This window comes from Sphaerodactylus townsendi, linkage group LG02 (assembly GCF_021028975.2).
Source record: "Sphaerodactylus townsendi isolate TG3544 linkage group LG02, MPM_Stown_v2.3, whole genome shotgun sequence".
NCBI classification, from domain to species: domain Eukaryota; kingdom Metazoa; phylum Chordata; class Lepidosauria; order Squamata; family Sphaerodactylidae; genus Sphaerodactylus; species Sphaerodactylus townsendi.
Genome location: NC_059426.1, coordinates 136201863 through 136213962, shown reverse-complemented (window position 1 = coordinate 136213962; position 12100 = coordinate 136201863). Strand labels below are relative to the sequence as shown.

Genomic DNA, 12100 nt, shown 5'->3' with positions numbered 1-12100 from the left:
ATAAGCCAGGAGGGGCACAGATCCAGAGGGACAGGTGAGTAGGTCTAACAGCGAAAATGCAGGGCCCTATGCGACAGCGGCTTCCGAAAAGCAAGGAGAAACTGGGCCAAACAAGGAGACCAGAAGGCCCGGCAGGGAGCCTCCAGTTCGCTTTTATTGTCTCTAAGGTGGCAGGTAGATCTTTATGGCGATTTGGCGACGACTCTTGTCTGCAAAAAAAAGAAGCTCATAAAAGCCTCACAGCTGATAGCCAATTGACAATTTGTAGACCCTCTCAGACAATGAGGTCAAGGACCGAATAATCTGGTGCACAATTGTGCTGGTAGCGGAGCTGGGGCAGGCTAGCGAGGAGGAGGAAGAAGAAAACTCTTAAGCCTCGCGCCCGTGCACGCTACACACCTCTCATAGGAAACCTTCATAAACGCCCTCTATAAGTGATGTTCGCGTTAGCCTCGTCATGACTTTCCTCCACACCTTTCGCTCTAGTGGAGTCTGGTTCCCGCTTCATACGGGCGTAGCTCCTCAGTATACCAGGGAGCCAGCCGCCGGCGTGGGGCGGCTGAAGGGAACAATCACCTGCGATGGCGCTCGAAAGACGGGAATCTCCAGTCTTCCACTAGCTCATCGAGGGTGCCGGGACTCGAGTTCAGGAGTCCCCGCGAGAGCATTCAGGAATCCAACAGGAATCCCATAAGTCTCAGCGGGCGGACAAAAAATACATCGTGTCGCCGCTAGATTGGGGTTGTTTGTGTACGATCCATCGAACCTTCAGGGCATAATGAATTCAGACTCATGGCACACTCTATCAATAAGAGAACATGCACCATAACCCCGATCCGAGGCTATTCAAGTCCAATGTGTGTCCGGCCTCATGAGGTGGGGCCAGAATTTACCAAGGAGAGGCCCAGATGCAGCCATGGATGACACTCAGGTCCACAGCCACTGCACGTAAGGCGGCATCGCATTGATGGACATTGAAGTCCCCAAAAAACAATAAGCCTGTGGGAACCGCCAATGCCTGTAGTCCACCACCACCCCCAGCAGTCAGCTGACGGGCTATCTCCAGTGCGCTAGGGCGAATCGGGTACACCAGGAAGACAGCCAACCTTTCCCTGGGCCAACCACTCCAAAGCCGATACACTCCAGACCATCGATCTCCGGGACGGGGGCTGCCCTAAAAGGGATGGCATTACGGATGAGCGGTACTTTACGCCTCCCCGGCTGCCCCAAAGTTCCATTGACGGTGCGAACCACGCGAGAAACCGGAGGTGAGACCTGCAGCCTAAAGCGTAGGTCTCTCCTTCCAACGCACTCCAGGTCTAATACTCTAGCTGTCTAATTGGCTAAGAAGGGAGAAGAGAACTTCTGAGAAGGAGGAAATCAGACCTTAGAATGTCAGTCTAAGGACAGCCAAGAGATGCCATAAAAGTTGAGTAGAAGGTCTCTAACCTAACTTGTTCCTACCTGGGGGGACCACTTGCCTGCTACTGTTGGGTCTTCTTTTTCATTTCTTTGCACAATGGACATTGCTCATTCCAAAAAAAAAAAATTTAACTGTCTCCTCTTACCTGAATTGGCTGGTCCACCCCATCCTCCCTTCTTTATCCTGTTCTTCATCGCGGATAGTTACCATGCTCTCTACTGCTGTTTTTTGATGCTGTTTCCCTTTTTATAATAAATTACTAGACTTTTCTTTCATCAAAACAGTCACATTAGCAATCTGAGTCAACAGAGGATCACATGGTAAAAGCGGTGGCATTTACAATAACTAATCAGGATTCAGCTATGGTGTATCATTAGAGCCCCATAAAATTAATTCAGAGTGAGCAAATGCTTCCCTGATTTAGAAAATACATCTGAACTCTCCCACAGAAATAAAGAATCAAGGGAGAAAATGTTTGGAACTTTCTATAAAAATTCACAAAGGTGTGATTTGTTGCCCTTTAGAATCAGTCCTATTCATCATTTAACTGAATAGCTCAAGACATACAAAAATAGAATAGAAAAGGAAAGTAAAGTAAGCAGTTGAATCAATTTACACATATCTCTCTGATTTGTTAAAGTTTCAACAATACAGAGGCTACATTAATTGTCTGTATTTTTCCCATGTTGAGAAATCAGGAACATTCTGCCCCAGATATCAGATTCCTATGAGTAAATTCTGTGCTTTGACTTTGCAATTTTTGATTATACAAGTCTGATGTATTGCACCTCTACTTTATTTTTGACCTACTTTATTTTTGGATCTACCTAATTTGACCTAATTTCTCATTTCAGCTGAAGAATCATATCAGGCTAAGACCAGGGGTGAGGGAACCTGCGGCTCTCCAGATGTTCAGGAACTACAATTCCCATCAGCCTCTGTCAGCATGGCCAATTGGCCATGCTGGTAGGGGCTGATGGGAATTGTAGTTCCTGAACATCTGGAGAGCCGCAGGTTCCCTACCCCTGGGCTAAACCATTTAGTAGTTCTGCCAACACCATGATCACTGTCTGCAGCCTGTTTTTATCAAATCTCTTTGGGAAAACTTTTGAAAATGAATTGTATCCTACTTCTCTGCTTAGCTAAGAGTGGAACACTGTCCCAGTGAAAGAAGCTCTTCAGTCACTGTGTTCAGCTGAGAAGATTAGAAGCGTACAAACTCATCACGTTGTTAACACTGAGCCAAGCCTGATTGAAGATCAACATTAAAGCACATTTATCTTTCTCCTCACCACCCTTCCTCATTGTCTGTTTTATCTATTACATATTTTACACATACATGCCACCTTTCTTCCAAGATAAACGCAGCTTATGTGCAGTTTCAGAAGATTCTGACCGGATGCAGATGTACATAGCTTCGTCAAATAGCTGCAGCTTATTTTTTTCAGACCAACATTATAATGGAGTCAAGGTTACATTTTCCAGAATCTATAGAGTGCCATGTTCCATTATGGCAATATATGTGTACACACATACACACAAATCTATCTCACAAAAGGTACTGAGTTCCTCTACAGTCCACAATCCACTCAACCTTTTTTTTTAATTAAACCTATAGCTAGCCTTAGTATAGCTTAGAAGGGAGCATCTGAATACGACTGCATTTTTAAATGCACAAGGTCATAAACGTATCTTCAAAGTGTTCACAACACTACCTATTGAGCCTTTCAATGTATTCAGAATTATGTCATCCCATACTACTTCTATTACTTTTAGAAACAAATGGATGTTTCTTTGAAATTAATTTCAAAATGTCTTCCTGAATGCCTTCTGACATCCAAGTTACTTTGCCCCCATTTTCCATTTTACCATTCACAATTCTGTCCATAATGCAGTTACATAGTCGGCAGTGGGGAGGGGGGCTAATCTCCCCAAACACAGGACAGCTCTCTGTACTTGTGCAGATAATGCTCCTCTATTGGCCTGGCATGAGAAGATGGAGGGGGGCTGCTACCACAGTAGACAAACTGATAGATGTGGCAGAACTGGAGGCAGATGGGGGGTGTCACCATTACCCTCACTCCCTGCAGAACGGTATATTTCCAACATATACTGTAGGCGTACTGAAGTTTATGTCGGCCTTCTCTTTTCATTCCTTAGGCATCAGACTAGGTATGTTTTTAGGAGCAAGGTTTTTTAAGTCAGAACTCACTACTTCATTTCTTTCCAATAATTCTTATATAGTGTGGCATTCTGTAAATCTGTTCTGCTTAATGGGAAGTGTTCCTCTGGTGCAAGAGATCCTGTCCCAGCTGTAGAGGTTATGTTCCACCAAAGGAAGGCTCCAGAGAAATGGTCTACCGTTTAATAGAAAAAAATTCATAGGATCCAGCCCATGAATTGAAATTGCTAGGCCAAGAGTACATCAGCATGCATTGATGCTTGCTGATCTAGTGAAGAGACAGGGAGGAAGAGCCAGACACAAATCCCACCTCTACACAGGCATTTAGTTAAAAATTTAAATCCCCTAACACGGAATGCTCTTATACTCAGGAGTCTAAGCAAACAAAACTTTATATGTGATAACTTAGTAAGGTCCTTAGTTTTAAAGTAACTTATTTCAGAATAATTTGTACTTCAGTATAATAGGAATGTAATGTTGTATTAAAATATAACATAGTACTACACCCCCGATTACTTTTGTTTCATCACCCTAAGAAGCCACCTGTAGTTTACAGCCTGCTGCCCAATTGTTCTCAAGGTACATTACAACAAAGTATGACATATAAAAAACGTCAATTACTTAGACTAAATACATGCAGTTTCTCAAGGGGTGTCATTAGTCAAATGTCAGTTTTAATGTTTTTATATATAAATTAATCCCATTACTTTAAGAGGCAGAACTTGTCAATCGTCCACCACTTGGTCATTCCTGACCTAACAAATCTAGGAGATTCAAATGCTTACAGGTACATTCACTTTTTTGAACATCTCAGCTCCTCTGCGGGCATCCAGTAAAGCTATATCCTGAGGAGTGGACACAATCACAGCCCCTAAAAAAAGAAAATACAAACAATGGTGTAGATATAATGGAAAAGCAATTTAAGATTTCAAAAAAGGTTTCAAATTTTGCTCAGTGGAGTGGAAGGATTTACCCCGGTATTACTATCCCTGAAATTATTAAGATATTCTGTTCTCTACAAGAAAAAGATTCATATATAATGAACTGCATTACAAAAAACTAATATTCTACATGTAAACATAGTAAGGTAAAGTGTGCTGTCAAGTAACACAGCTGATGGCAGCCCCATGAAGTTTTACCTCACAGGGTTTTCAAGGCACGAAATAAGCAGATATGGTTTGCCATTAGCCTTCCTCTGCACAGCACCCCCAGTCTTCCTCAGTGGTCTCTCATCTAAATACCATATCTGCTTAGCTTCAGACCTCTGATAAGATCAAGTGAATCTGGGCTATTAAGTTTGCTATACAGACATAAAACATACCCTTTGTTCTACTGCAACAAAATAAGGACAATATATGTAAGTACAACATCTGGTTTTCTAAAATGGCATACCCAGCTTTCAGGAAGGACGTAAGAAACTTATCAGAAGAATGTGAGCCATGGGAATATTTAAATGCCCATACACAGTATGACTAAATCTTAGAAAGGAAAAGTGTTCATACATAGACAACAGGGGCCATTTGTACAAGACAACTGATGTGGGAGGCACATATGATTCTGTATCTCAGTTGGGCTTATATGAAGTAGGTAGTGACATATTCTTTTCCTGAATTCAATGCAAGATGTTCTTATAAAGATCAAAGGAAAGGACAAAACTGTATTCTTTAAAATGTAACTCAGTCTGTGCCTCAATAGGTAATTATTGTATGTGGAGAATGGCATATAAAATGGTGGAATTTTACAAAAGATGTAGCTCACAGCATCTAAGAAATGGAAGGAAGTGAGACAACAATCTTAACTATATGACTAGCAGAACAGAGGACGGGGTTGGAGAAGCAGCTTATTAAGCCAGCTGAGCTCTTTTTAGACTTATGGTGGCTGGTGTGCAGGGTTGGAGTGAGGGGGAACTGTGCCCGGGGCACGCGTGTGCCCTGTGCCCCTGCCAGGCCCCCGGCATGCCCCCGTGGCGCTACGCCACTGCTGGTATGTATCCATATAGGGAACCAGCACACAAGAAAAACTTGCTTCATTAAAATAGCAATTATGGAGTGAATCTGAGGGCAAGATACATCTAACCCTGTTTTTAGAAAGGTATCTCCAGACTGATGATGATAGTCTATGTCAAGTATAATCAGTAAAATTTGAGGAGGCCCACCTGTAGGCTACATAAAAATCATACATTTTTAAATTAAGTAATTCTTTAAACTGTAGGCCAAGCTAACTTTGAAATTATTTCATTACTATTCCATGCTCCCCAGTGAAATTTTGAAAGCAAAGCTTTCTTACTTTCTCCAATTACATTTCTATAGAGCATCGCCCCCTCCCAAAACCACACCATTATCTGCCATTATATACAGGATCAACATAGTCTCTGCTGTGAGAAATTACTCCCTCCCATATCAAATTCATTTATTCACTCCTAGGAAAAGGATTTCTTTTTAAAATATTTAGCTCACTGAGAAACAAGAATCAAACTCTTCTCCCCCCACCTCCACCCCAGTAGTGTTGCCTCTCCAGGATTAACAGGATTGATAAGTATGAAATTATTTTGATCATTAAAATCAGCAAATGTTACTCAAATTCACTTGAGATGCAGCTCTACTTAAGAAGAATGTATAATTTTTTCCTAATCACTTTTCAGAGATGAATTATATTAAGGATGATGGAATGAACAAGACACTGCATGGATTATGTTTCTTTCGACATGTACTGATGTTAGTTCAAATATCTGTATGCTGATATTCATGCCTCTGCCTTCAACAGATAAAAGTCACTGCTGGTTTTATTTTCAAAGTCCTTCCCCAAAAACCATTTGAGTGAAAACTGTAATTACTGTGCATTTGCTAGACATTGATGAAGGCAGTCATTCCCAACCTTTTTGGTATGTTAACCACAAATCTAATTTTCACATTACTATTATTACATTTATACCCCAGCCACCTCGGCTGAAGCTGGGCTCAAGGCGGCTTATAAAAAAATTGAAATTAAAATTCCAATATCAAATAACTTCATTCTAAAAATGAAATGCATATAGATGGCAATTCAAAAGGAGTCCCAGGACCCCCGATCTAGTAATTTGTATCACCCATCATCCAAATTTAACCTTTTTTTTCTTTAAAACTTCTGGGTGGAGGAAAGAAACAAAGGGGACTCACAAAAAAGTGCAAGCTGGAAATTGCGGGGAGACCAAGGTATGGTGATCCATCCAGGACTGATTCTAGGCTTTTTGGCGCTCTGGGCAAACTATCACCTTGGCACCCATCTACTCCATTTTCTAGACAACCCAACCAGATACAGCAAACATCCCACAAAGGGTGCAGATGCCCCCAATAAAAAGCAAATGGGAATTCATCTCTCCTCCTTTGCCATTTGAGCCAGAGATGGAGTTTGAGGAGGTGAACTGGATTGAGGAGCTTTGAGAAGATGGCAAATGGCAGTGAAGAAGTTGTGGCAAGGGGCTTGGTAACAGTAAATCTCTCACAGTAGGTGGAGGGCAGAGAGGTACTGCAGGGGGCTGGGCAAGAGGTTAGGCTGCTGAAGGCGCAGCACCAAACCATGGCCCCTCACATGCCCCTCTTTCTGTCCATGGTTTTTCCATGACATGCTGAATAGCTCCCACCTACTCTCCCACCTCCCCTCCCTGACTTCTTTCAGTCACTACCATGAAATTACTAGCTGCCCAATGGGCTCCCCATTAATAAGGCGGATATTAGAATGTGTGAAATTAGGGAGGAGAAAAGGCAAAAGGACAGAAGCCACTACTAGGGAGGCCTTGCCTACGACCCACTTTCAGAACCTTCAAGACCTTTCAAGACCCTTCAAGACTTTCAGAACCTTTAAGTCAGTGGGAAACACTGACTTAAGGCACAGAATTCTCCACATTCCACTGACAACAACACAAGCCTTTACTGGCATACAAAACAGGACAACATTTTAAAACAAAACTCGACATAATTTGACAGCCTTCACTGTGGGATGCTAAGTAACATTTAATCTGGGTCTTTGTAAAACAAGAGAAGGAAGCTTCTGGTGTGAAAGTAAATAATAGATTAGGGTTCAAACAACCCTGAACTAAGCATGTCAAATGATTTCTTATACATAAAGGACAAGACCCAAAAATAGAAAATGTGTTACAAATTAGGACTCGTAAATCTTCACCTGGATGCAATTACGATTTGATAATAGAGACCAGTTGACTGGTTAATGACATGCCCAATTCCATTGCTTTTGTACAACTGTCATGGTAACCCTGACCTAAACATTTGCAATGCTAGCACAAGGGCCCTCAAACATAAAAACTGCCTTTGCATGGAAAGCTCTCATGCAGCTGGAATAACATTAAAGGACCCAATCAGGTGGGGGGGGGGCAAGTTGCATTTATGATGTTCTAACACAGTGGTGGTGAACCTATGGCACTCCAGATGTTCATGAACATCTGGAGTGCCATAGGTTCACCACCATGGCTCTAACATTAGTTTAAATCGATGTATGCAGAAGAATGGATTGTACATATTGTACATCTTTTCCCAGCAGGTTTATTCATACTTTCTATAAGACAGACACTGTAAATGACAGCATCCTCCTGAGTAGGGATCTGCAGCTCAAAAAAAATGTATGGGCATAGTACAAAGACCCAAAACAAAATACAAAAAATTAAAAGAACATACAAAGCAAAATTAAGATTGTTTGTTTATGACCACACATAAAAACCTGGCTGTTCGCTCTCAAGAGCATCGCTGTATTCGTTGTTTAACAGACAAACTGTCTTCTGCTGGTCTGTCCAGCACTCTAAGCCCATCAATAAGGTTGAGAGGAACTTTGTTCTGGCCCGGTTATGAAGGGGGGAATAATACAGAATATGGTGTACAATTTCTGCAGTTTTCAGCAGGCAGATGCAAAAATGCTTGCTACGGGGTGTTTTGGAGTCTCTTCCATCCCTCAAAGCGAAAGGAAGCACGTTGAATCTGGCCAAAATGATGACATGTCGGTGCTCTGGATCAGAAAGAGCAAACAAATATCTGGCCATGCCTAGGTGGCCATATGGCATGCCAAGGGAGAGGGGAGAGCATAACTTTTTTTGCATGAGCCATCAATTCCTGATGTTCTAATTCAAAAAGTCTAGATTTTATAGTGGAGAACATCTTGTTGGGAGGGAACATGGTTATAACATCAGGAGGCAGGCCCAAGGCATGGAGCTTCGCTTCTAGGTGGGCCCATTATTCAGTAGCATGCAGAAAAAATAAGGCCTGGGCAGTGAGGCTCATGTCCTCCTTCCTAAAGCAAAGCTGAATCCAATGCTTGAACGTTATACACCAAGCCCTGGTCTCCAGAAGATGTCCAGCTTCTAGGCACAAGGTAGCATAGGGAACAGAATGTGTCACTCCAAATATTGTATACAAAAAGGTAGATTGGATCCGTTTGATATTTCTATTCCAGGATTGGAGCCATAAAGAAATACTGTATAAAAATTGCAGGCAGACATTTGTATTAAATGCTTTAAGGGCTGCAGGAAGAAATTGGTGACCCTTTCTGTAAAAGAAATGCAAGATAGCATTAATTGTATTTTTACTGGTGGCAGCTATTCTGTTCCTGTGTCAGGACCATCCTGCTCTAAAATGGAAACTTAAGCTCAGGTATTTAAAGATCTGAACCTGCTCAAGTGCTTCCCCATTTAGTGTCCAGTTAGAAGGGCACCATGAGCTTGCAAAAACCATGATTTTTTATTTGGAATAATTAATTTCAAGGTTGTTATTACAGTATTCAGCACACTTGGCTAATAGTTGCTTTAACCCCACTTTGGTCCATGATAACAAAATGGCATCATCTGCATAAAGCAGCAGAGATATCCTTGATTTACCAAGATAAGGGCTGTGCATATCATACTCTCTCAAAGAGAGTGCTAAGTCATTTAAAAAGAGGTTGAACAGAGTCGGTGGAGAACACAAACCTGCTTGACCCCCTTATTAGATGTGATTTTAGGGGTCAGAGTGCCTTCCGGGTTGCACTTTACTTGGCACGTTGTATTAGAGTGAAGTGCAATGATTAAAGAGAGAAGTCTCTTCTCCACACCTAGGCATTCAAGCTTCCTCCACAAAAGGTTTATTGGCACAGAGCCAAAAGCAGCTCTGAGATCGAGAAAAGCTGCGAATAGCTTGGACTTATTGACCCTGGTATACTTGGAAATCAGTGTGCTCAGGACCAAGCAATGGTCGAGGGTAGATTTACCCCTCTGAAAACCAACTTGCTCTGGTCCAAGTATTTTTTTTCTTGGTTACTCAGCAGGACAGTTTATCTAATAAGTACTTGGCATATAAACTAATTGGACAGTGGTCTTTAGGTAATAAGTGGTCTCCCTTTTTGAAGATCAGGACAATTGCCTCTGTCCAGAGCGCTGGTACTACCCCTGTTTTGTTCATAGAAGTGAAATCAGAGGCGAGGACAGGGACCCACCAGTCCAAAGGTCTTAAACAGTTCAGGGGGAAGAGAATCAGAGCATGGAGATTTATGACTTTTGAATTGAGCTAAAAGCTCCTTAACCTCTTGGTCAGTAACTGGGGGCCATCCAAGATAGTTTCCTATTTGAGGTTTGGGGATGAAGCCTTAGGAGAGTGAGGTTTGGGGAGGGAGGCAACCTCAGCATGATATAGTACTATAAAGTCTACCCTCCAAACCAGCAATTTTCGGCTGGGGGGCTGGAGCTCTGCTGGGGGGCTCCAGCTGTGTTAGCTGGAGATTACTTGTAATTCTGGGCAATTTCCAGACCCCACCTGGAGGCAGGCAACCCTAATTTCCCTGGAGGAAATGGCTGGTTTTTGGGGGGGTGGGGGGAGTCTATAGCGTTAAATTCATCTGAGGTTCCTCCTTTCCTCAAATCTCAACCTCCCCTGAAAATGTGGGTGGAATCAAGTCATCCAGAGGTTGGCTAGCAAGCAGTGGCGTAACTAGGCAAACTGTAGCCCTGGGCAAAACCTGAGTTTGATGCCCCCCTAGGCGCGTGCCCAATGCAACGCGCATCCCCCCCTTGTAGCTATGCCCAGTGGCGTATCTAGGCAAACTGGAGTTTGGTGCCCTCCATGGGCAGCCACCCTCCCACACTGTGATCAAGCAATGATTTTTTATACCAGGTTGTTTCAAAGTCACCATCACATTATAGAACATGCCCCAACTCACAGATCTGAGCACAGCAATAAGCCATGCCACACAGCAGAAACAATTTTTTGAAAACATTTTCAAAATGCTTTCAAAATGTTTTGTTACTGCTATGAAAACATTTTATGGTGTTGTATCCAGTACCCCCAATTTGGGAGGTGCCTGCTGGCAGGGGTGCAATTGTTAAGCTAGCAGCACCAAACTTTCAGGATATCTTTAGGAGACTCCCCTAATGATACCACCCAGGTTTGGTGAAGTTTGGTTCAGGGGGTCCAAAGTTATGGACCCTCAAAGGTGTAGCCCCATCTTCTGTTAGCTCCCATTGGAAACAATGGGTGATGGGGCACCCCCCTTTGGGAGTCCATAGCTTTGGACCCCCTAGACCAAACTTCACAAAACCTGGGTGGTATCAGTAAAAGATTCTCCTGATGATACCTACCAGGTCTGGTGAAGTTTGGTTCAGGGGGTCCAAAGTTATCGACCCTCAAAGGTGTAGCCTCATCTCCTATTAGCTCCCATTGGAAACAATGGGGGACGGGGCACCCCCTTTGGGAGTCCATAACTTTGGACTCCCTGAACCAAACTTCACCAAAACTGGGTGATAGCATCAGGAGAGTCTCCCAAAACATCCCTGAAATTTTGGTGCTGCTAGCCTAAAAACCGTGCCCTCTGCAGGCCAAAAATGGAAAAACACTGAAAATACAAAAAATCCCACAAACAAACCTGCGCCCCCCACAGGGCTGCGCCCAGGGCAACTGCCCACTTTGCCCAATGGGAGGAACGCCTCTGCTAGCAAGCCTAGAGTTATCAACATCTAGGTGGGACCTAATGGTCTCCCAGAATTACAACTGAACTCCAGACAACAGAGATGGGTTCCCCCTGGAGAAAATGTGGAGTCTATGGCATTATATTTGGACGAGGCCTCTCCCTTCCCCAACCCCCACCACAAAATATTCAGGAATTTCCAGACTGGGAGCTGGCAACCCTAGCCAGGTCTGGCCCCAATGAGTTCTCTCTCAAAAGCCAAAATAGGTCTTGAAATGGCCCTACCCCTCCTTCTGCCTTGAACTCCGCAAAACCCAACCTTTGTACTTTGGTTGCCTGGCAACAGTCACTGAAGTAATCCACTGCTTAAAGCTACAGGTATTCCCTTTAACATTTGGGGATCTTTTTAACCCTGCAATGTAATTTTTTTTTTAGATTCCACATTTTTCTGCAAACTTGGAATCCTTTTTAGGTTTGTAGAAAGATCTGTCTTGCCCATTCCCAGCTCCAGTCACCAGATTTAAATAACCTCAGATCTGGCTAGCTTCACTATTAGTATACAGATGTTACTCATAGCGAGT

At 43.0% G+C, this 12100-nt stretch overlaps 1 protein-coding gene across 4 annotated transcripts in view; it reads right to left on the bottom strand.

The window, feature by feature from the left end:
* NUBPL (NUBP iron-sulfur cluster assembly factor, mitochondrial) overlaps positions 1-12100 on the bottom strand; it is an 88121-nt gene that overhangs the window by 23193 nt on the left and 52828 nt on the right. For all 4 annotated transcript variants that reach the window (XM_048485062.1, XM_048485065.1, XM_048485066.1 and 1 more), the window contains one exon: positions 4391-4476. In XM_048485062.1, the coding sequence (XP_048341019.1) occupies positions 4391-4476 (86 nt within the window). The remainder of the gene's footprint in view (positions 1-4390; positions 4477-12100) is intronic.